Source organism: Pecten maximus, chromosome 4, assembly GCF_902652985.1.
Source record: "Pecten maximus chromosome 4, xPecMax1.1, whole genome shotgun sequence".
Classification (NCBI taxonomy): domain Eukaryota; kingdom Metazoa; phylum Mollusca; class Bivalvia; order Pectinida; family Pectinidae; genus Pecten; species Pecten maximus.
The window spans coordinates 5,574,365-5,602,093 of NC_047018.1; the positions used below are offsets into that span (position 1 = coordinate 5,574,365).

General features: G+C 44.3%; 1 protein-coding gene and 1 long non-coding RNA gene across 2 annotated transcripts; one reads left to right on the forward strand and one right to left on the reverse strand.

The window, feature by feature from the left end:
- The first annotated feature begins 4,774 nt into the window (after positions 1-4,774).
- Positions 4,775-8,518, forward strand: LOC117325045. The gene is made up of 2 exons (XR_004532120.1): positions 4,775-5,002; positions 5,291-8,518. It is a non-coding gene; the product is annotated as an uncharacterized LOC117325045 (long non-coding RNA).
- On the reverse strand, positions 7,560-27,729 carry LOC117325044 (uncharacterized protein C6orf201 homolog). Its single transcript, XM_033880960.1, has 4 exons — positions 27,561-27,729; positions 16,350-16,467; positions 15,344-15,485; positions 7,560-9,014 (listed from the first exon to the last, which is right to left on the reverse strand). Exons 1-4 carry the CDS (start codon positions 27,681-27,683, stop codon positions 8,663-8,665), a joined length of 735 nt encoding a protein of 244 aa, XP_033736851.1. The 5' UTR covers positions 27,684-27,729; the 3' UTR covers positions 7,560-8,662.

Here is a 27,729-nt window from a genome sequence, read left to right on the forward strand (position 1 = left end):
CATCCGAACTTTTTATATTCCACTTCTATGCATTTTCATTGCGAAAATGAAGAGTTAAAATGAAATCATCAAGTCGGGTGGCTCATTCCAAAAGCATTGCAAAGAATGTTCAAAGTGAACAGGCCATGTGATGAGATTGTACAGCAGCAGAAACAAGGATCTATTGTTACCATAGCTACAAAATGATTACACGGTGCTAAAATATATGGTAGTGGCGGATAACCAGAAACGGAGAAATGAGAGCGTGAAACAAGTATTATAGACACTTTAATGGGTGATACTAAGATATAACAGACAGTGAGAGATAGGTGATCCCTATAGACATATAACAGACATTGAGAGATAGGTGACCCTATAGACAGACAGATATAAGACAGTGAGAGATAGGTGATCCTATAGACAGATATAACAGACAGTGAGAGAAAGGTCATCCTATAGACAGACAGATATACCAGACAGTGAGAGATAGGTGACCCTATAGACAGACAGATATAACAGACAGTGAGAGAGGTGATCCTATAGACAGATATATATAACAGACAGTGAGAGAAAGGTGATCCTATAGACAGATATAACAGACAGTGAGAGATAGATGATCCTATAGACAGATATAACAGACAGTAAGAGATAGGTGATCCTATAGACAGATATAACAGACAGTGAGAGATAGATGATCCTATAGACAGATATAACAGACAGTGAGAGATAGGTCATCCTATAGACAGACAGATATAACAGACAGTGAGAGATAGGTGACCCTATAGACAGACAGATATAACAGACAGTGAGAGATAGGTGATCCTACAGACAGATATAACAGACAGTGAGAGATAGGTGATCCTACAGACAGATATTACAGACAGTGAGAGATAGGTGATCCTACAGACAGATATAACAGACAGTGAGAGATAGGTGATCCTATAGACAGACAGATATAACAGACAGTGAGAGATAGGTGATCCTATAGACAGATATATATATATGTAATATATATAACAGACAGTGAGAGATATGTGATCCCATAGACAGACAGATATTACAGAGAGTGAGAGATAGGTGACCCTATAGACAGATATAACAGACAGTGAGAGATAGGTGATCCTATAGACAGACATATTACAGACAGTGAGAGATAGGTGATCCTATAGACAGATATAACAGACAGTGAGAGATAGGTGATCCTATAGACAGATATACCAGACAGTGAGAGATAGGTGACCCTATAGACAGACAGATATAACAGACAGTGAGAGAGGTGATCCTATAGACAGATATAACAGACAGTGAGAGATATGTGATCCTATAGACAGATATAACAGACAGTGAGAGATAGATGATCCTATAGACAGATATAACAGACAGTGAGAGATAGGTCATCCTTTAGACAGATATAACAGACAGTGAGAGATAGGTGATCCTATAGACAGATATAACAGATAGTGAGAGATAGGTGATCATATAGACAGATATAACAGACAGTGAGAGATAGATGATCCTATAGACAGATATAACAGACAGTGAGAGATAGGTGATCCTATAGACAGATATAACAGACAGTGAGAGATAGGTGATCCTATAGACAGATATAACAGACAGTGAGAGATAGGTGATCCTATAGACAGATATAACAGACAGTGAGAGATAGGTGATCCTATAGACAGATATAACAGACAGTGAGAGAAAGGTGATCCTATAGACAGATATAACAGATAGTGAGAGATAGGTGACCCTATAGACAGACAGATATTACAGACAGTGAGAGATAGGTGACCCTATAGACAGACAGATATTACAGACAGTGAGAGATAGGTGACCCTATAGACAGACAGATATTACAGACAGTGAGAGATAGGTCATCCTACAGACAGACAGATATAACAGACAGTGAGAGATATGTGATCCTATAGACAGATATAACAGACAGTGAGAGATAGGTGATCCTATAGACAGATATAACAGACAGTGAGAGATAGGTGATCCTATAGATAGACAGATATAACAGACAGTGAGAGATAGATGATCCTATAGACAGATATAACAGACAGTGAGAGATAGGTGATCCTATAGACAGATATAACAGACAGTGAGAGATAGATGATCCTATAGACAGATATAACAGACAGTGAGAGATAGGTGATCCTATAGACAGACAGATATACCAGACAGTGAGAGATAGGTGACCCTATAGACAGACAAATATTACAGACAGTGAGAGATATGTGATCCTATAGACAGATATAACAGACAGTGAGAGATAGGTGACCCTATAGACAGATATAACAGACAGTGAGAGATAGGTGATCCTATAGACAGATATAACAGACATTGAGAGATAGGTGATCCTATAGACAGATATAACAGACATTGAGAGATAGGTGATCCTATAGACAGACAAATATAACAGACAGTGAGAGATAGGTGATCCTATAGACAGATATAACAGACAGTGAGAGATAGGTGATCCTATAGACAGATATAACAGACAGTGAGAGATAGGTGATCCTATAGACAGATATAACAGACAGTGAGAGATAGGTGACCCTATAGACAGATATATATAACAGACAGTGAGAGAAAGGTCATCCTATAGACAGATATAACAGACAGTGAGAGATAGGTGATCCTATAGACAGACAGATATAACAGACAGTGAGAGATAGGTGATCCTATAGACAGATATAACAGACAGTGAGAGATAGGTGATCCTATAGACAGATATAACAGACAGTGAGAGATAGGTGATCCTATAGACAGACAAATATAACAGACAGTGAGAGATAGGTGATCCTATAGACAGATATACCAGACAGTGAGAGATAGGTGATCCTATAGACAGATATAACAGACATTGAGAGATAGGTGATCCTATAGACAGATATAACAGACAGTGAGAGATAGGTGATCCTATAGACAGATATAACAGACAGTGAGAGATAGGTGATCCTATAGACAGATATAACAGACAGTGAGAGATAGGTGATCCTATAGACAGATATAACAGACAGTGAGAGATAGGTGATCCTATAGACAGATATAACAGAGAGTGAGAGATAGGTGATCCTATAGACAGACAGATATAACAGATAGTGAGAGATAGGTGATCCTATAGACAGACAAATATAACAGACAGTGAGAGATAGGTGATCCTATAGACAGATATACCAGACAGTGAGAGATAGGTGATCCTATAGACAGATATAACAGACATTGAGAGATAGGTGATCCTATAGACAGATATAACAGACAGTGAGAGATAGGTGATCCTATAGACAGATATAACAGACAGTGAGAGATAGGTGATCCTATAGACAGATATAAAAGACAGTGAGAGATAGGTGATCCTATAGACAGATATAACAGACAGTGAGAGATAGGTGACCCTATAGACAGACAGATATAACAGACAGTGAGAGATAGGTGATCCTATAGACAGATATAACAGACAGTGAGAGATAGGTGATCCTATAGACAGACAGATATAACAGACAGTGAGAGATAGGTGACCCTATAGACAGATATAACAGACAGTGAGAGATAGGTGACCCTATAGACAGATATAACAGACATTGAGAGATAGGTGATCCTATAGACAGATATAACAGACATTGAGAGATAGGTGATCCTATAGACAGATATAACAGACAGTGAGAGATAGGTGATCCTATAGACAGACAGATATAACAGACAGTGAGAGATAGGTGATCCTATAGACAGATATAACAGACAGTGAGAGATAGGTGATCCTATAGACAGATATACCAGATAGTGAGAGATAGGTGATCCTATAGACAGATATACCAGACAGTGAGAGATAGGTGATCCTATAGACAGATATAACAGACAGTGAGAGATAGGTGATCCTATAGAGATATACCAGACAGTGAGAGATAGGTGATCCTATAGACAGATATATATAAGACAGTGAGAGATAGGTGATCCTATAGACAGACAGATATAACAGACAGTGAGAGATAGGTGACCCTATAGACAGACAGATATAACAGACAGTGAGAGAGGTGATCCTATAGACAGACATATATAACAGAGAGTGAGAGATAGGTGATCCTATAGACAGATATAACAGACAGTGAGAGATAGGTGATCCTATAGACAGACAGATATAACAGACAGTGAGAGATAGGTGATCCTATAGACAGACAGATATAACAGACAGTGAGAGATAGGTGACCCTATAGACAGATATAACAGACAGTGAGAGATAGGTGATCCTATAGACAGATATACCAGATAGTGAGAGATAGGTGATCCTATAGACAGATATACCAGACAGTGAGAGATAGGTGATCCTATAGACAGATATAACAGACAGTGAGAGATAGGTGATCCTATAGACAGATATACCAGACAGTGAGAGATAGGTGATCCTATAGACAGATATATATAAGACAGTGAGAGATAGGTGATCCTATAGACAGACAGATATAACAGACAGTGAGAGATAGGTGACCCTATAGACAGACAGATATAACAGACAGTGAGAGAGGTGATCCTATAGACAGACATATATAACAGAGAGTGAGAGATAGGTGATCCTATAGACAGATATAACAGACAGTGAGAGATAGGTGATCCTATAGACAAATATAACAGACAGTGAGAGATAGGTGACCCTATAGACAGACAGATATAACAGACAGTGAGAGATAGGTGATCCTATAGACAGATATAACAGACAGTGAGAGATAGGTGATCCTATAGACGGATATATATAACAGACAGTGAGAGATAGGTGATCCTATAGACAGATATAACAGACAGTGAGAGATAGGTGATCCTATAGACAGATATATATAACAGACAGTGAGAGAAAGGTCATCCTATAGACAGACAGATATAACAGACAGTGAGAGATAGGTGACCCTATAGACAGACAAATATTACAGACAGTGAGAGATATGTGATCCTAGACAGACATATATAACAGACAGTGAGAGATAGGTCATCCTATAGACAGACAGATATAACAGACAGTGAGAGATAGGTGATCCTATAGACAGATATAACAGACAGTGAGAGATAGGTGATCCTATAGACAGATATTACAGACAGTGAGAGATAGGTGACCCTATAGACAGACAGATATAACAGACAGTGAGAGATAGGTGATCCCTATAGACAGACAGATATAACAGACAGTGAGAGATAGGTCATCCTATAGACAGACAGATATAACAGACAGTGAGAGATAGGTCATCCTTTAGACAGATATAACAGACAGTGAGAGATAGATGATCCTATAGACAGACATATTACAGACAGTGAGAGATAGGTGATCCTATAGACAGACAGATATAACAGACAGTGAGAGATAGGTTTTGTTATGAGCGGATGGTCTGACAAACTAAAAGAAATATTTATGCTATAGGCAAACCGATATAACGGACGACGAGACAGATATTGTATGCTATAGAGTGTAAAGTAAATATATGGAATGAGAGAGGATCTGGTCGTCGTAGCTATCGTAAATGCATTATTTTTCCATAATGAAATATATATTAGCTATATCACACGTTATATCCATAGCAAACACGTAGATCACTGAGACGTTACATTGGACTACATAAAGTGACAACTAATCATTGGGGTCCAATGGTGAGGCACACATACTGTTTATCATTCGTTAGATTAACCCGGGATACAAACTGCTGATAGCGAGGATCAAATATAATTGATATTTATAACTTATTTTGTCAGTAATTGTACAGATGATCGTTCTGACTTGTTCTGTAACTAGCGGGTTGTGTTCGGAAACTGTGATATAAGTATATTTACCGTACACACGTTTGTAATGAATTGTGTGATGTCTGTATACTGACACATGATTATCCATTTCCTGTCTGCTTCACAGAATAATCTATCCACCTGGAATTCCCCGGGTATATCCCATGGGAGAATAATAAGTTCACCAGTTCCAGTTTGTGCCTGCTAAGAATTCAGTTAAATCATCTCATTGACTTTAAATCGTCTTCTTTTCGTTTATCCAATTTAATTTATTGGAAATATCATTAAAAATATAACATCGCTGTCTATTTACATACAAACCTTTTTAGCACCTATAACAATTAATTGCAAATGACTATTCATATGCACAAACCTCATTCCCACTCGTTAAATTATTATATATAACTTTCTATTTATAGACACAAACCTGATTACCAACCAATAACAATTAAGTGTCAGTATTTGCCAGCAATTAAAATCAATTGTCGCTATTATTTATAGACACAAACCACTTACCACCAATGAAAATCAAATGTCAATATTATTCATAGACACAAACCACTTACCGCCCATTAAAGTCAAATGCCATTATTATTTATGGACACAAACCACTTACCGCCAATTAAAGTCAAATGCCATTATTATTCATAGACACAAACCACTTACCGCCCATTAAAGTCAAATGCCATTATTATTTTTAGGCACAAACCACTCACGGCCCATGAAAATCACTGGCACAGACCTACCTACCTGACAACAATCGTTTTATGGACACAAACAAGTTACACGTACAAACCATTAAAATCAAATGTCACTATTATCTATAGACACAACCCAGATTTCTACCCATTAAAATCAGATATCCTATATATAGACACAAATCTACTTACCAACCATTACAATTAATTGTCATTATATATATACACAAACCAGATAACCGCCCAATCAGATGTCACTGCCAAGTTATAAAGCTGATAATCACCCAATCAAATGTCACTGCCCAGTTATAAAGCTGATAATCACCCAATCAAATGTCACTGCCCAGTTATAAAGCTGATAATCACCCAATCAAATGTCACTGTCCAGTTATCAAGCTGATAACCCCGCCCTTTTTCTAAATAAACAATCGAATGTTTAGTTATGCTATGTACACGACCAGTACTTACCAACATGGGATATCTGAGTCATGGAGACGTCGAAGTGAAAAGCTGATTAAAGACGTCCCGAATGTGCAATATATAAATAGATCATAATGTCATATGTCATTTGTAACATAAAGGTCAAATTGTGATGCCCTAGTCGTGTTCAATTTGAATGTCATAGTTTATAATCACACAATGCCATATTTATATGAATTGTATTATACATTCTAGTCATTATTTATAAAATGTACACATTTATTGCGTATAAATCATATGTTGATACAGTCATCTCACTATAATCTCTGACCATCAAAGTCATTAATTTTTAACAATAAGTAATTACATGTAGTATATTTACATATTTTATATCATTATACTCTCCCAGCTAGTAGAAACGCTGACCAGTGTTGTATAGAGGTATAGCTATAAAGATTTTATCTGTACATAAGTTTATCTACATATAACAATACTCAACATAACATTCAGGTGCATTATATAAAAACCATTTGAGAATTTTTAATCAATTTTCAACGCAAGTTCACTCACAGACTGGTTAAAGAGATATATACAAATCATTCTTTCAAGGCTCATTGTCGGTCCTGAATTCCAGCAAATTGTGTGGTTAAATATACAGAATACTGGCCCTTATATAAACTTATTATGCTCGATATTTTACATCATGAGTTGAAATAATTTTGTGAAATACAGGATCGACAATGGTCCGAGATTAACGGAGGTCACGGGGTCAGATAGACAAGAGTGTATGTGGACATAGCAAAATGTCAATCATCTCTTTATCAATACTGTACTGTATATGACTGCAATTTATTCTTGTTGTTCGTGTGATGTTAGATATATTTTATTTATTCATAATGACATTCTGTGTAATAGTGTTGATAATCATTTGTTGAAGCCAAGCACATCATCAACGTTGCAGTAATTACATTCGATTTTCCTTTTGCATTTTCTGTGAAATTGTGAGTGAAATTGTGAGCTTTTTGTTATGTACAATGAAACACAGTCTAGTAATATTCCAATACCTTGCTGGATGGAAAGCTGTTATCACAGTTAGAAATGATCGGTGTTGAGAAAGGTATGTAAATGTATTACATGAAACAATCGCCAGCACTTCCCTTCGTCGTTTTTATCTACCATACATTTTTTCGATAAAAATGTAGGCCTATAGTTGGGTGAGAAATTTGACATTATATTAAAGCTCACTTACAACTGATTATTACCCACAAAAACTGCGGAATTAAGTGCACGACGAATGGTTCACGTCATACAGGCATAACAGTTAACTCCCAGGGTGCTGACATTTGAGACGTCTTGTTTGTGTCATTAACCGTACAGTTCTATGAAACCATCCCGATTTACCGTGAACATGTAACAGGTATGCGTGTAGTTTGTTGAAAACAAAATCCGCAAAAATGGATGTTTAATCCTACATATTACATTTCTTGTTACATTTGTATGTGTAGTGCTGGGCGGAGGAACCTCGTTAAGTTGTGTTGTTTATATTCGTTTATATACGCTGGAGCAGCTTAATGTGCATAGCAGTTATATATCATATTGTACATCTAATTAAACCGATGTATGATCACTACATACTATGATAAAACTATTTAAGTGTATTCGGTGTTCTGTTTTAATTCTATTTCAAACACGCATAGCGTCAACACACAAGGACATAATCTAAGATTAACAAGTATATACAGATGTGTTTATTAACTGGTTACGTGTATGGTTGATAATTTCAAATATTGTATCGTGTCATTTTACAGAAATGGAACGGGTTGAACTTTGACCCCTTTCCGGAATTTAACCGCCGTTTTCGTTTCCATACCTTTATGCCACCACCTACAATGTAGCTTACTCCCAGACATCCCAATGTAATTGGAATAGATTACGTCGCAGGCTGCAGACAGTTCCTCAAAAATTACCAGAACACTGTTTGGGCTAAGTTTCCGGATCTCCCTGACCGTTCCGAATTTAGAAAATATGGTGTGGAGAAGCTTGTAGTTGAAGTCGATTGGATACCGCTTCTGCTGCCACCTAACGACGACCGTGGCCAATGGGAACTGGAGGCGTTCGTTCTCTCGGAAATGCTTCGTACTGGATTTCATCCAACTGGTGGTGCGGGCAAAAATCAGTAATGAGTTGAAGGCATTAATTAAAGGAAGTTGTTGTGAATTGAAAAATAAGACAAATACACAAAGAAACGTCGTGAGTACTAGAGTAATGACAACAACAAATGGAGAGCGTCGTATCACATGAATGTATAACTGTCGGGTGAACGTGGCGGGTACCGTCGCCTCGGTGTTAATTATGACGTCATCAGAGTATTGGTACATCTGTAAGGACATTTATACATTCTTATAGGAAAACAATATTCAACTCGGTTAGGGATACTAATAAACTCAGTTGGGACAACTATAAAACTCTGTTAGGACAACTATAAAACTCAGGACAACTGTAAAACTCTGTTAGGACAAATATTACACTCGGTTATTATGAATATTCAACTCTGTTAGGACAACTATAAAACTCTGTTAGGACAATATTAAACTCAGTTAGGATAGCTATAACACTGTTAGGACAACTATAAAACTGTTAGGACTATTAAACTCAGTTAGGATAGCTATAACACTGTTAGGACTATTAAACTCAGTTAGGATAGCTATAGCACTGTTAGGACAACTATAAAACTCTGTTAGGACAAATATTAAACTCGGTTAGGATAGCTATAACACTGTTAGGACAACTATAAAACTCTGTTAGGACAATATTAAACTCAGGATAGCTATAACACTGTTAGGACAACTATAAAACTCTGTTAGGACAAATATTAAACTCAGATAGGATAGTTATAACACTGTTAGGACAACTATAACACTCTGTTAGGACAAATATTAAACTCAGGATAGCTATAACACTGTTAGGACAGCTATAAAACTCTGTTAGGACAATATTAAACTCAGGATAGCTATAACACTGTTAGGACAACTATAAAACTGTTAGGACAATATAAAACTCAGTTAGGATAGCTATAACACTGTTAGGACAACTATAACACTGTTAGGACAACTATAAAACTCTGTTAGGACAATATTAAACTCAGTTAGGATAGCTATAACACTGTTAGGACAACTATAACACTGTTAGGACAACTATAAAACTCTGTTAGGACAATATTAAACTCAGTTAGGATAGCTATAACACTGTTAGGACAACTATAACACTCTGTTAGGACAATATTAAACTCAGATAGGATAGCTATAACACTGTTAGGACAACTATAAAACTCTGTTAGGACAATATTAAACTGTAAGGATAGCTATAACACTGTTAGGACAGCTATAAAACTCTGTTAGGACAATATTAAACTCAGGATAGCTATAACACTGTTAGGACAACTATAAAACTCTGTTAGGTCAATATTAAACTCAGATAGGATAGCTATAACACTGTTAGGACAACTATAAAACTCTGTTAGGACAATATTAAACTGTAAGGATAGCTATAACACTGTTAGGACAACTATAACACTGTTAGGACAAATATTAAACTGTAAGGATAGCTATAACTCTGTTAGGACAACTATAAAACTCTGTTAGGACAAATATTAAACTCAATTAGGACAGCTATAACACTGTTAGGACAACTATAAAACTCTGTTAGGACTATTAAACTCAGTTAGGATAGCTATAACACTGTTAGGACAACTATAAAACTCTGTTAGGACAATATTAAACTCAGTTAGGATAGCTATAACACTGTTAGGACAACTATAAAACTTTGTTAGGACAATATTAAACTCAGGATAGCTATAACACTGTTAGGACAACTATAAAACTCTGTTAGGACAATATTAAACTGTAAGGATAGCTATAACACTGTTAGGACAACTATAACACTCTGTTAGGACAAATATTAAACTCAGGATAGCTATAACACTGTTAGGACAACTATAAAACTCTGTTAGGACAAATATTAAACTCAGTTAGGATAGCTATAACACTGTTAGGACAACTATAAAACTCTGTTAGGACAAATATTAAACTCTGTAAGGATAGCTATAACACTGTTAGGACAACTATAAAACTCTGTTAGGACAAATATTAAACTCAGGATAGCTATAACACTGTTAGGACAACTATAAAACTCTGTTAGGATAAATATTAAACTCAGGATAGCTATAACACTGTTAGGACAACTATAAAACTCTGTTAGGACAAATATTACACTCGGTTATTATGAATATAAACTCTGTTAGGACAGCTATTAGACTCGGGTGAACAGCTATTAAACGTGGTTAGGACAACTAATAACCTCGGTCTGGATAACTTATTAAGATAGGTTAGGATAACTATTAATCCTGGTTATGACAACTATTAAACTCGATTAAGACAACTAGAGCTTGGTTACGACAACTGTTGAAATTGGTTTTGACAACTATTCATCTCGTTAATGATAACTGGAGCGCGGTTGGGACAACTATTAAACTCGGTTAGGGCAACTTTTAAACTAGGCTAGGGAAACTATTAAACCCAGTTAGGACAACTATTAAAATCGGTTAATACAACTGTAAAACTCGATTGGGAAAACTACTAAGTTCGATTAGGACAACTTTTAAGTTCGATAAGGACAACTACTATACTCGATTAAGACTGCCATGGCACTGTTCGCTAAATGTCTTCGGTAAACACTAACGCTAGGCTGTGAGGATTGATCAAAGAAGATAACAGAAATACAACAGTAGAACACACCAATCATAAAGATAATCTAGTAAAAACGAGAGACGAGAACCACTCGACGTAAAAAGAAACGTAGAACCAAACATACCGAAACGTCCGTTAACAGTCAAAGTAAGACAAATCGGAATTGGACGATAACATTCTCTCTCATAAATGTTGAAGCTGATAAGAGAACTGTGCTCCTTGTTTTAGCGAACAGACTTTTTGTGCATGTCATTTTTGTGTTTGATGAATTACCTCCCGAACAAAAACGCCCTCTGAAGGGCAATATAATTAGATATACATACCTGTAGTACTTGGTCAATATGATGCAGTGTTTAGATTACATTATCTTTCAAATTCTGTGTAATACTACATGAATCTCAAAGATAATGGAACAATGTAATTATCAACACTATACATCAGTATCAACCAATATCAATCAATAATCATCACAAACAGTCCTCTGAATGGGTCATTCGAAACCTGTATACAGCAGTAAACAGGATGTAGATAGCTTTACCAATACTGCCATCACTTATCTGTTTGTAAACTATGTTGATATCTACCGACGTATACCACAGAAAAGAAGCTATTACACTAGAACGTAAAGAAATGAGGAGTATATTATAGGATAGGACGGCAGTGTGACTCGCGGAGTACATCAATACTAATATAGGATAGGAAGGCAGTAGGACTCGCGGAGTACTTCAATACTAATATAGGATAGGAAGGCAGTAGGACTCGCGGAGTACGTCAATACTAATATAGGATAGGAAGGCAGTGTGACTCGCGGAGTACGTCAATACTGATATAGGATAGGAAGGCAGTAGGACTCGCGGAGTACGTCAATACTAATATAGGATAGGAAGGCAGTGTGACTCGCGGAGTACGTCAATACTGATATAGGATAGGAAGGCAGTGTGACTCGCGGAGTACGTCAATAATAAAATAGGATAGGACGGCATTAGGACTCGAGGACTACATCAATACTAATATAGGATAGGAAGGCAGTGTGACTCGTGGAGTACGTCAATAATAAAATAGGATAGGACGGCAGTAGGACTCGAGGACTACATCAATACTAATATAGGATAGGACGGCAGTAGGACTCGCGGACTACATCAATACTAATATAGGATAGGAAGGCAGTGTGACTCGTGGAGTACGTCAATACTAATATAGGATAGGAAGACAGTGTGACTCGCGGAGTACGTCAATAATAAAATAGGATAGGACGGCAGTGTGACTCGCGGAGTAAGTCAATACTAATATAGGATAGGAAGGCAGTGTGACTCGCGGAGTACGTCAATACTAAAATAGGATAGGACGGTAGTGTGACTCGCGGAGTACGTCAATACTATTATAGGATAGGACGGTAGTGTGACTCGCGGAGTACGTCAATACTAAAATAGGATAGGAAGGCCGTGTGACTCGTGGAGTACGTCAATACTAATATAGGATAGGAAGGCAGTGTGACTCGCGGAGTACGTCAATACTAATATAGGATAGGACGGTAGTGTGACTCGCGGAGTACGTCAATACTAAAATAGGATAGGAAGGCAGTGTGACTCGTGGAGTACGTCAATACTAAAATAGGATAGGAAGGCAGTGTGACTCGCGGAGTACGTCAATACTAAAATAGGATAGGAAGGCAGTGTGACTCGCGGAGTACGTCAATACTAATATAGGATAGGAAGGCAGTGTGACTCGCGGAGTACGTCAATACTAATATAGGATAGGACGGTAGTGTGACTCGCGGAGTACGTCAATACTAAAATAGGATAGGAAGGCAGTGTGACTCGCGGAGTACGTCAATACTAAAATAGGATAGGAAGGCAGTGTGACTCGCGGAGTACGTCAATAATAAAATAGATTTCGGACTGCAGTATCCTTAGTGATTTGATTTGTTTTTGTTTAACGTCCTAATAACAGCCAGGGTCATTTTAAGGACGTGCCAGGTTTTGGAGGTGGAGGAAAGCCGGAGTACCCGGAGAAAAGCCACCGGCCTACGGTCAGTAACTGGCAACTGCCCCACGTAGGTTTCGAACTCGCAACCCAGAGTTGGAGGGCTAGTGATAAAGTGTCGGGACACCTTAACCACTCGGCCACCGCGGCCCCATTATCCTTAGTGCCAGATCATCGTAAAGGAATACAAAAACTGTAATCCTTACTTAAGTATTTGTACAGGAGTCTTTATCAAGTCATTATTGTACGATATGATTTATGGAAAGATAGTTGTAGGCATTGCAGTGAGATAGCATTTCTTCTCTGAGGACACATGGCAACTGTATTGAGATATTGTATTAAAGATATTTACATGTTGAAATATGGTCATAACTCTTACAACACAGTAGGGTGTAGTTTACCATCAACGTTCACATTTAATCATTCCATAATGGATAATACGTGTAGCTGAAACGTCAATGAATGTATACAGCGCTGCTCACATCAACGACAGAAGCTATCACTTGATCCCAATCGTCTGTCTTTAAATAACTGACATTGATCCCAATAGTCTGTCTTTAAATAACTGACATTGATCCCAATAGTCTGTCTTTAAACAACTGATTTATCCCAATAGTCTGTCTTTAAACAACTGACATTTATCCCAATAGTCTGTCTTTAACCAACTGACATTGATCCCAATAGTCTGTCTTTAACCAACTGACATTTATCCCAATAGTCTGTCTTTAACCAACTGACATTGATCCCAATAGTCTGTCTTTAACCAACTGACATTGATCCCCATAGTCTGTCTTTAAACAACTGACATTGATCCCAATAGTCTGTCTTTAAACAACTGACATTGATCCCAATAGTCTGTCTTTAAACAACTGACATTGATCCCAATAGTCTGTCTTAAAACAACTGACATTTATCCAAATAGTCTGTCTTTAAACAACTGACATTTATACCAATAGTCTATCTTTAAACAACTGACATTTTCTATGATAACTATTTCAAAAGATGTTATTCCTAAAAAATAAATGTAACATTTTTTTTTCGCGGTATAACATGATTCATCATCGAATATTCTCGTTTTAAGAATCCCTACAACAGAATGCTTACGGGCTAATAATATCCAAATCCAGGTCAATGGCTAATACGTGGAGCAAATGTGTTTTGACTTGTTAATAGATTATCTTGGTAACAAACTATCCTTGATGAAATACCTGTCATGTGACTATTGATGATTTACCTGTCATGTGACTTGATGATTTACCTGTCATGTGACTATTGATGATTTACCCGTCATGTGACTATTAATGATTTACCTGTCATGTGACTATTGATGATTTACCGTCATGTGACTATTGATGATTTACCCGTCATGTGACTATTGATGATTTATCCGTCATGTGACTATTGATGATTTACCTGTCATGTGACTATTGATGATTTACCTGTATTATAACTATTGATGATTTAACTGTACTATGACTATTGATGATTTACCTGTAATATGACTATTGATGATTTACCTGTCATGTGACTATTGATGATTTACCTGTAATATGACTATTGGTGATTTACCTGTCATGTGACTATTGATGATTTACCTGTAATATGACTATTGATGATTTACCTATATGTTGTTTTTTTTTTATTATTATTATTTCTATGTGTCTGGTGTCCCTTATCCATTTAGCGATGAATTATAAAGCCTTAGGTACATAATAAACTAACTAAAACTGGTGGTGACCTACCCACGGTCCTTACCTGGACGGCAATGGTTTCTTTTCCAGAGGAGTAGACAAGTTAATGGAACTCCTGCAGCACACCTGTCTGACGAAGTGGATGACGTTTTCGTAGCACATGCATCGTACCCCGGGTTTCTGGACTAGATTTGATAATGGAGGATCTGTAAAATGGAAAATATCCAACTAACAAACCAGAAGTATCCTGCATTAATATCTCAGAGTGTAGCTATGTTAACATATATATATCAATTAGGAAAACGCCAATTTTACAGCTGCTCAATTTAAAAAAAAACACCCAGAAAACATCTCTAAACGAAGCAGAAGAGAGCATCTCGAAATGCAATTCATTTTTCATATAATAAATAAATGCAGATGACAGTTATCTATAAACGCATATAACACATTTGATTAAAGTGTCATGTTTAGCGCTACATATTGTTGATAGTAGTGATTGATACAACATCCAGTCTGACTCGTAATTACTACCGATCTGTCATCAACTCGACAGGTGTAAGGTAGCAGTGTACAGTAAAATTGCCCAATTCTGAAAAATAAGGCAATTGTTTTAGATATGTGAACATAGCCAGTTAGCACTACATATTACCTCTAATAAAGTATACATATTTGTAATCTTTACAACATTTGCAATTTTAATACAGCTCTGTAGCACAATTTTTTTTTCTGAAACCTATTTGAAATTAAATATCTCTATCCCAAAGACAGAATTAATTTTGTTTTGACATATGTTGTAAATTAAGTTTCTGCTATCTTCTCCGTAGGCAAATTAAATTTCCTGTGTAAACACACTTTCGGAAAATCGGGAAATTTAAAATCCGGAACCAATTTAATAATTTTTGTTTTAGCCTGTATGTACTACTTCACACTGAATATACCAATTATAGTGTACATTTATTTATTTATTTATTTTTCATTTTTTTATGCATATCATAATACAGGAGTTATTTGCTTAACAAAAAAATTCGCCCATGGCCAGGCTGTCCTACTGTAGAGTGCTACCTAACTACCTGCGATAGAGCACGTGAAGGAGGGGCCGGTTTTGTCCAGATAGTGTTGTCGGATGATGGACACTGGCTGTTTGGGGTCCGCTAGCCGACAGAACACCTGCCATATGTCCGTCCCAACCTGTTGTAAGAGATTTAATAAAGTACAATGATTCTGGAGAAATCATCATCACAATTAAAAATACTGGTGTATGGGAGAGGGTTACTAGGACAATGCATCTAAGATAGATAACTAAATCCGTAGACAAACACTATCAGTTGATAACCCGTTGGCAGTCTACAGAAACATAAACTTCCTACATCCCCTACACTTCCCACACTCCCCACACTCCTCACACTCCCCACACTCCCCACATTCCGTACACACCCCACACTCCCCTACATTTCCCACACTCCCCACACTCCTCACACTCCCCACACTCCCCACACTCCCCACACCCCTACACTCCCCACACTTCCCACACTCCCCACACTCCTCACACTTCCCACACCCCTACACCCCTACACCCCTACACTCCCAACACTCCTCACACTTCCCACACCCCTACACTCCCCAACACTTCCTTCACTCCCCACACCCCTACACTCCCCACACTCCCCACACCCTCTACACTCCCCACACTTCCCACACTCCCCACACACGCCGCACACGGCCCACACCCCGACACCCCGACACGCCCCACACGCCCCGACACGCCCCACACGCCCACACGCCGCACACGGCCCACACCCCGACACCCCGACACGCCCCACACGCCGCACACGGCCCACACCCCGACACGCCCAAACACGGCCGGCACGCCCCACACGCCCGACACGCCCCACACGCCCGACACGGCCCACACGCCCCACACGCCCCACCACGCCCCACAGCCGACACGCCCGACACGCCCGGACACGGCCGGCACGACCCGACACGCCCCGACACGCCCGACACGACCCGACACGCCCGACACGCCCCGACACGCCCGACACGACCCGACACGCCCCGACACGCCCGACACGACCCGACACGCCCGACACGCCCCGACACGGCCGACACGACCCGACACGCCCCGACACGCCCGACACACCCCAACACGCCCCGGACACGCCCCACAGGCCCGACACCCGCGACACCCCACACACTGGCACACACGCCCGAGACGCCCGACAAGCACGCCGGACACGCCCGACACGGAGACCGACACGCCCCCACGCCCGACACACCCCGACACGACCCGACACGCCCGACACGCCCGACACGCCCGACACGCGCGACACGCCCGACACGAACGCCGGACACGGAGACCGACACGCCCCCCACGACCCCGACACCCGACACGCCCGACACGCCCGACACGCCCGACACGCCCGACACGAACGCCGGACACGGAGACCGACACGCCCCCCACGACCCCGACACCCGACACGCCCGACACGACCCGACACGCGCGACACGCCCGACACGAACGCCGGACACGGAGACCCACGACCCCGACACCCGACACGCCCGACACGCCCGACACGCCCCCCACACGCCCCACCACCCGCGACAGCCCCGACACGCACGCCGGACACGCCCGACACGGAACCCCCACGCCCCCCACGCCCCCGCCACGCCCGACACGCCCGACACGCCCCGACACACCCCGACAGGCGGACACACCCCACAGGCCCGAGACCTCGACACCCCATGACACGGCACACACGCCCTGCACGCCCGGCACGCCCGACACGCCCGACACGCCCGACACACCCCGACAGGCCGGACACACCCCACAGGCCCGAGACCCGCGACACCCCAGACACGGCACACACGCCCGGCACGCCCGGCACGCCCGACACGCCCGACACACGCCCGGCACGCCCGGCACGCCCGACACGCCCGACACGCCCGACACGCCCGACACACGCCCGGCACGCCCGACACGCCCGACACACGCCCGACACACGCCCGGCACGCCCGACACGCCCGACACGCCCGGCACGCCCGACACGCCCGACACACGCCCGGCACGCCCGACACGCCCGACACACGCCCGGCACGCCCGACACGCCCGGCACGCCCGACACGCCCGACACGCCCGGCACGCCCGGCACGCCCGACACGCCCGGCACGCCCGACACGCCCGACACACGCCCGGCACGCCCGACACACGCCCGGCACGCCCGACACGCCCGGCACGCCCGACACGCCCGACACACGCCCGGCACGCCCGACACGCCCGACACGCCCGACCACACGCCCGGCAGGCCCGGCACGCCCGGCACGCCCGACACGCCCGGCACGCCCGGCACGCCCGGCACGCCCGGCACGCCCGACACGCACGACACACGCCCGGCACGCCCGGCACGCCCGGCACGCCCGGCACGCCCGACACGCCCGACACACGCCCGGCAGGCCCGGCACGCCCGGCACGCCCGACACGCCCGGCACGCCCGGCACGCCCGGCACGCCCGGCACGCCCGACACGCACGACACACGCCCGACACGCCCGGCACGCCCGGCACGCCCGGCACGCCCGACACGCACGACACACGCCCGACACGCCCGACACGCCCGACACACGCCCGGCACGCCCGACACGCCCGACACGCCCGACACACGCCCGACACGCCCGGCACGCCCGGCACGCCCGGCACGCCCGACACGCCCGACACACGCCCGGCACGCCCGGCACGCCCGGCACGCCCGACACGCCCGACACACGCCCGGCACGCCGGCACGCCCGGCACGCCCGGCACGCCCGACACGCCCGACACACGCCCGCCACGCCCGGCACGCCCGGCACGCCCGACACGCCCGACACGCCCGACACACGCCCGGCACGCCCGACACGCCCGACACGCCCGACACACGCCCGACACGCCCGGCACGCCCGGCACGCCCGGCACGCCGACACGCCCGACACGCCCGGCACGCCCGACACACGCCCGACACGCCCGGCACGCCCGGCACGCCCGGCACGCCCGACACGCCCGACACGCCCGACACGCCCGACACACGCCCGGCACGCCCGGCACGCCCGACACACGCCCGACACGCCCGGCACGCCCGGCACGCCCGGCACGCCCGACACGCCCGACACACGCCCGGCACGCCCGGCACGCCGACACGCCCGACACGCCCGACACACGCCCGGCACGCCCGACACGCCCGACACGCCCGACACACGCCCGACACGCCCGGCACGCCCGGCACGCCCGGCACGCCCGACACGCCCGGCACGCCCGGCACGCCCGGCACGCCCGGCACGCCCGACACGCACGACACACGCCCGGCACGCCCGGCACGCCCGGCACGCCCGGCAAGCCCGGCACGCCGGCACGCCCGACACGCCCGACACGCCCGACACACGCCCGACACGCCCGGCACGCCCGGCACGCCCGGCACGCCCGGCACGCCCGACACGCCCGACACACGCCCGGCACGCCCGGCACGCCCGGCACGCCCGACACGCCCGACACGCCCGGCACGCCGGCACGCCCGGCACGCCCGACACGCCCGACACACGCCCTGCACGCCCGGCACGCCCGACACGCCCGACACGCCCGACACACGCCCGGCACGCCCGGCACGCCCGGCACGCCCGACACGCCCGACACACGCCGGCACGCCGACACACGCCCGGCATCGCCCGGCAAGCCCGGCACGCCCGACACACGCCCGGCACGCCCGGCACGCCCGGCACGCCCGAAAACACGCCCGCACGCCCGGCACGCCGGACACACGCCGGCACCCCCGACACAGGCCCGGCACGCCCGAACACGCCCGGCACGCCGGCACGCCCGGCACGCCCGACACACGCCCGGCACGCCGGGGCACGCCGGCACGCCCGACACACGCCCGGCACGCCCGGCACGCCCGACACGCCCGACACACGCCGGCACGCCGACACACGCCCGACACACGCCCGACACGCCCGACACGCCCGACACGGCCGGCCGCCCGACACACGCCCGACACGCCCGACACACGCCCGACCCCCACGCCCGGCACGCCCGGCACGCCCGGCACGCCCGACACGCCCGACACACGCCCGGCACGCCCGACACACGCCCGACACACGCCCGGCACGCCCGGCAGCCCGACACGCCCGACACACGCCCGGCACGCCCGGGCACGCCCGACACAAGCCGACACACGCCCAAACCCACGCCCGCCGACACGCCGGCACGCCCGACACACGCCCGACACGCCCGACACACGCCCGACACACGCCCGGCACGCCCGGCACGCCCGGCACGCCCGACACGCCCGACACACGCCCGGCACGCCCGGCACGCCCGACACACGCCCGGCACGCCCGGCACGCCCGACACACGCCCGACACACGCCCGACACACGCCCGACACGCCCGGCACGTCCCGACACACGCCCGACACGCCCGACACCGCCCGACACACGCCCGGCACGCCCGGCACGCCCGGTCACGCCCGACACGCCCGACACACTCCCGGCCACTCCCTTCACTCCCTACACACTCCCTTCACTCCCTTCACTCCCTACACACTCCCTACACTCCCTACACTCCCCACACTCCCTACACTACCCACACTCCCTACACTCCCTACAGTCCCCACACTCCCCTACACTCCCCCTACAATCCCTACCCCAACCCCCTACGATCCCTACACTCCCCCTACGATCCCTACACTCCCCCTACAATCCCTAAAATCCCTAAAATCGCTACACCCCTACACTCCCTACACCCTCTCCTTACACTCCCTTCGCCGCCTACAATCCCTACACTCCTTACACTCCCCTTACACTCCCCCTACACTCCCCTACACTCCCCCTACACTCCCTACAGGCCCGGCACGCCGGACAAGCCCGACACGCCCGACACCCCCCGACACGCGGGACACGCCCCCGACACGCCCCCGACAAGCCCGACACGCCCAACACGCCCCCGACAAGCCCGACACGCCCGACACGCCCCCGACAAGCCCGACACGCCCCGACAAGCCCGACACGCCCCCGACAGGCCCCCGACAAGCCCGACACGCAGCACACGCCCCCGACAAGCCGCCGACACGCCCCCGACAAGCCCGACACCCCCGACACGCCCCCGACAAGCCCCCGACAAGCCCGACACGCCCCGACAAGCCCGACACGCCCCCGACACGCCCCCGACAAGCCCCCGACAAGCCCGACAAGCGCGACAACCCCCCGACAAGCCCGACACGCCCCCGACAAGCCCGACAAGCCCAAACACGCCCCCGACAAGCCCGACACGCCCACGACAAGCCCGACACGGCCCCCGACACGCCCCCGACAAGCCCGACAGGCCCCCGACAAGCCCGACACGCCCCCGACAAGCCCAGACACGCCCGACAAGCCCGACACGCCCCCGACAAGCCCCGACACGCCCGACAAGCCCGGACACGCCCCAGACAGGCCCCCGACACGCCCGACAAGCCCCGACAAGCCCCGACACGCCCGACAAGCCCGACACGCCCCCGACAAGCCCGACACGCCCCCGACCACGCCCCCGACAAGCCCGACACGCGCCCGACAAGCCCGACACGCCCCCCGACACGCCCCCGACAAGCCGGACACGCCCCCGACAAGCCCCGACACGCCCCCGACACGCCCGACACGCCCCCGACAAGCCCGACACGCCCGACACGCCCCCGACAAGGCCGACAGGCCCCGAACAAGCCCGACAAGCCCCCGACAAGGGCCTACACGCCCCCTACAATCCCTACACTCCCCCTACAATCCCTACAATCCCTACACTCCCCCTACAATCCCTACACTCCCCCTACACTCCCTACACTCCCCCTACACTCCCTACACTCCATACACTCCCCCTACAATCCCTACACTCCCCCTACACTCCCCCTACACTCCCTACACTCCCCCTACACTCCCTACACTCCCCCCACACCCCCCTACACTCCCCCTACACTCCCTACACTCCCCCTACACTGTCTATTGTTGTTACTGTAGAAATAATTTGGTCTATTGTTGTTGATATGGAAACAATCCTGTGTATTGTTTTTACTGTAGAAACAATCTTCTCTAGTGTTGTTATTTTTACTTTTGACATTTTTATTCAGATTTTCCACGTAAAGTAATTACATGATACAGAAAGAAACAAAGACAACTTTCACACACACTTACATACACAGACTGTATATATATATATAACTTGAATACAGAGTATGTAGCTTAGCTATAACTAATAGGTGAATAATACATAAAAAAAAAACTGTCATAGAAGGCAGCATATCGTATAGAAATAATATGACAGAAGTGCTGACAAAATGCATGAAACAATTCTTTTCTGTCTATTGATCAAAAAGATTTCACACTTTCAAACATGAGTTGTTCCCCTTTAACACGCTGTTTATAGATAACAATGAGTATAATCAGGTTATGTATGTTATATTGTTTACCTATTTTTCCAAACAATATTTGTTTTTTTGACATATTAAAATACTAGTATATAGAGGTTTTTCAAATATCCAATTTCAAGTAATATCCACAGCCTCTCAACGTGTTCACATTCATAAAACATATGTAAAAGTGTTTCAACTTCTTCTTTACAAAATGTACAAGACGGATCATCAATATATATCTATCTTAGTAAGGTAGTCATTTGTTGCCAATATTCTATGTATAAGCCTGTATTGGAGCCATCTCAACGAGACATCATTCGTTGTTTTAAACACTGTTATTTGATTTTTGTTTAGTTCAATTTCACTAGTTTCTAATATATTGGACCATTTTTCAATGTACTTTGTATTAAACTTGAATCTAGAAATAAAAATGCCGTACATGTCTCTACAGCCTTTCTTGTTTTTTATAATAGCTTCCAAATAAATTGGAATAAAAGGATGTGCAAAGTCGACTATGGTGTGGTTTTGACTAAACTCAGACCATACATTTCTAATAGCTTGTCTCAGCCCGTAAAACAGTGTATGAGGTGGGGGAAAATAATATATTCTGCAAAAATCTTCATAAGAATATAAACAGTTATTATTTTTACAAATCAAGTCCGACAGATATCTTATTCCTTTATCAAACCAAGTTTGATAACAAAAAACTGGGGTATTATTCACTTAGATACTTGTACATGTATTATACCAGATCGGCATTTTCATTAGGTCATGTGGCTCAATCTAAATGTTTAGAAAAATACTTCTTTCCAGAATGGATTTTTGTATTTCCGTGAAAGGTTTATATAATATTTGTCTCCCAACACTAACAACGTGTTGATATTTGTGCCACATACATCCAACAGCAATGTTTTCCATCTGGCATCCGAGTTGACAATTCTACGCATCCAAGTTAATTTCAAGGATTTTATAAATGAAGAGATATGTGTCATTCTACATCCACCATCTTTGTAGTCCTGTACAGTTTGACTCCTGGCAACTCTATCTCTAGAGTTCCATACAAATTTAAAAGCAAATATTCTCCAATTCTTTCAAAAAAGGTGAGATAGGATCACCTTGTCGGCAACCCCTTCCTATACCGAGGAAGCTTGGAAAAACACCATTTTGCAGTACACAAAGCTTTGCATCAATTCAGAACCAAAATTTAAAAAAAATTAAAACTTTGTACGTAAATTGCCAGGACACAGAATCAAATGCCTTTTCGAAATCTATTAATACTAATGTTCCTGGTATATTTTGTTGTTCTGTATAAGTCTTCAACTACACAATGGAGTCGTTCTCTGATGTTACTTCACTCTCTAGCAATGATCTCGATTATGGTTGGTGACGTCAAAACTATATATATAGCTATGGGACATTGTTTTCTAGTTTTTAATCATTTTTTCTATGTGACGTACAATATGATGCTGTGCCATACATGTACGTCTAAATGTCGACCGTAGCGAATGATTTCGTCTGTAAATAGAACCGGTGAATGATTTCATCAGTAATTGAAAGCGACGGATGACTTCGGCTGTAAATAAAAGCGACGGATGACTTCGTCTTTAGATAAAAGCGGATAATGATTTCGTCAATAAATAAAAGCGACGGATTATTTAGTTTGTAAATAAAAATGGCGAATGATTTCGTCTGTAAATGAAACAGGATAATGATTTCGTCTGTAAATAAAAGTGGCGAATGCTTTCGTCTGTAAATGAAACAGGATAATGATTTCGTCTGTAAATGAAACAGGATAATGATTTCGTCCGTAAATGAAACAGGATAATGATTTCGTCTGTAAATAAAAGTGGCGAATGATTTCGTCTGAAAATAAATAAAATCGGCGAATAATTTTGTCTGTAAATAAAAGTAGTGAATCAAAGTTTATCCGTAGCATATTTGTCAGGCGTTTCCAAAACACTAGAGGAGCGTGCTACACGTTTTCTCGGTATGGTGTCCCTCTTATACACGGTGTCTTGACACCTTGGGGGATGCATACGTTTGTACTTAAGCGTGTATACCCAGGAAGGTGGAAACTGATATCAAGTCACATTATAGGGAGTTAGGGTCGTTAGTACTTTGTTTACAACGTAAACTAGGTAATGAGCAGGAGGCTATCTCAATCATACCCTACAGTAGTAAAGAATGAAATGATCTCCAGTTAAAACACACCCGGGACGTAATTCAACTATCTTGAGTGGTGTAGTACAAATATGGCTTAGATCTCTAAGCTCTGAAACACCTACCATCGCTTCATTTAATTTTTATTGCCAGTCTATACATGTTACAATATTTCTGTTTTATACAAAAATGGTACAAAGACATTGTCAATAACCAGGCAAATGTAGAAGGTCACGGAGCATTAAGAATAGCGAAAGCTGGCGCAGGTGCTGGGACAGGATTGGGAATAAAACATGCAAGGCTTGCTACGGTAATTAATATAAGACATTGTAGCTAGTTGTCGACATGGTTTCGGGCTAATTCTATTAAAATGTGTAGGTAGGGTTTCCGTATCCTCAATTAAGATAAATCTTTCGTTAAGATCATAATTACACGTTAAAAATCAGACTATGTCATATCTCCGCTGTTTCGATACCAAACAAAAGTAGACCATAGGTAATCCACGAAGCCTAATTAGGGACGAGATATGGGAGTAATACAGGAAGGAATCTCACTAAAGTCATTAGCCCACAGAGCAATGCTATTTCCAGTGTAATACAGTTAAAAAATCATACGTCACATTACATTAAGACTCAGTGGGTGTGTCATCTCTGAAAAAAATGGGTCAGGTCTGAACCAATAGTAAAGGAAAGGCTGGAATCCTAGTGAACCAATATTATCTTATTATAGAATTTTTGTTATGACAATGTTGTCCGGTGCCGGACAAGCGCCGATTGGTTTGATTCGGTCACGTGGTCTCTAAAAAGTTTATTAAGCCGCGGAATTCAATTGGCTTTGTCAGATTGCTCCTGCAAGGTGCTTAGTCCAGCCGAGATGGCTTCGGATTTTATTGATATTTCATATTTTCTTGTTATTAATAAGAATTAATTTACCATAGAATCATTGAGTAATCAAAAGAATAGTAGTATAAAAGTTATTTCTAAGTATAAATGTCTATTTCTATAGATCTCACACAACTTATTCAGCCAATCAGCTGGTGTTTCATCTGAAAATAACACATGAAATGGGTACTTGCTATATACGAAAATAAAGAGTATGGTCTTAAGATTTAGAAAATCAAAAATGTACATTCCTGGTATAAATAGAAAGACGTCGGATCTCAAGTGTAAAAAGTCGGGAATTCCCCAGGTGGGGGTTCCCCAGTCCACTGTAAATATCAGGGTTACTGTCTTCCAAGTTCTGGTGTGCATTTATATAATGCTATAAAACCTATCCAAAAACATATATTTTTTCTGGTAGGGAAATCTTCAAACTTTAATTTGATATCAATTTCACAACATTTCAATTTTAAATGAGCGATTAAGGGGATGGAGTCATTAGTAATTACATATAATGAAACGATTAGTTGTGTAAGACTTTAAGTAGTTATCTCCCCTTTACTAGCAATATATACTATAGTGGTAGTTTATATTTATAATGCTGTAGAGCTACGCGAGCTATCTCCCACTACACTAGCAACTTTGAGAGAAAGAGTGACGAAGAGGAAGGCCACTTATGCTTTTGTAAATATTGAATATGTTCCTCGTAATAAATTGATTGACTTTGATCATTTTTTCGTGTTATTGTTGAGAAGTGGCTTCAAGGTAATGGATTCAATCGGCTTTACTGTTATAGTATTTATTTAAACATTTCCTCCACCATTAAGTAACCCTGTAAAATCCCTAAACCACGCCTTTCACATGAGCTACTCTTGCGAGGCGCATTTTATTCACGATATGCTAAAACAGTATGACCAACTGTAATCTATGTCAGCATTCTTGATTTTGCCAAAACCCCATAATAACCCTATATTCTCTGACCCATGATAACCTGTATTCTCTGACCCATAATAACCCTGAATTCTCTGACCCATAATAACCCTGAATTCTCTGACCCATAAAACTCTGTATTCTCTGACCTATGATAACCCTGTATTCTCTGACCCATAATAACCCTGTATTCTCTGACCCATAATAACCCTGAATTCTCTGACCTATAATAACCCTGTATTCTCTGACCCATAATAACCCTGAATTATCTGACCCATAATAACCCTGTATTCTCTGACCAATGGTAACCCTGTTTTCTCTGACCCATAATAACCCTGTATTCTCTGACCCATAATAACCCTGAATTCTCTGACCCATAATAACCCTGTTTTCTCTGACCCATAATAACCCTGAATTCTCTGACCCATAATAACCCTGTATTCTCTGACCTATGATAACCCTGTATTCTCTGACCAATGGTAACCCTGTTTTCTCTTACCCATAATAACCCTGAATTCTCTGACCCATAATAATCTGTATTCTCTGACCCATAATAACCCTGTATTCTCTGACCCATAATAACCCTGAATTCTCTGACCCATAATAACCCTGTATTCTCTGACCTATGATAACCCTGTATTCTCTGACCAATGGTAACCCTGTTTTCTCTTACCCATAATAACCCTGTATTCTCTGACCCATAATAACCCTGTATTCTCTGACCCATAATAACCCTGTATTCTCTGACCAATGGTAACCCTGTTTTCTCTGACCCATAATAACCCTGAATTCTCTGACCCATGATAACCCTGAATTCTCTGACCCATAATAACTCTGTATTCTCTGACCCATAATAACCCTGTATTTTCTTACCCATGATAACCCTAGCTGTATTCTCTGACCCATGAACACTTACCTTGTTTGGCACTGTCCGATCTTTGGTAAGATTTGAGGAATAGCTGTTTAGATAGAATGAATTATATGGTACTACAGGCAAAGATGGCATGCAGTCTTCTGACCTACCAGTAGATAATGGCATGGTAGGTGACTATGTGATGTCACGTGATCGCATTGTCCCGTTGTTC

Coding starts and splice junctions, on each gene's coding strand:
- LOC117325044 (XM_033880960.1), bottom strand. CDS start 27,683: ATGCCATTATCTACTGGTAGGTCAGAAGACTGCATGCCATCTTTGCCT. Junction 16,468..27,560: donor ATCGGACAGTGCCAAACAAG/GTAAGTGTTCAT, acceptor CTCTTACAACAG/GTTGGGACGGACATATGGCA. Junction 9,015..15,343: donor AAGAAACCATTGCCGTCCAG/GTAAGGACCGTG, acceptor CCGCACCACCAG/TTGGATGAAATCCAGTACGA.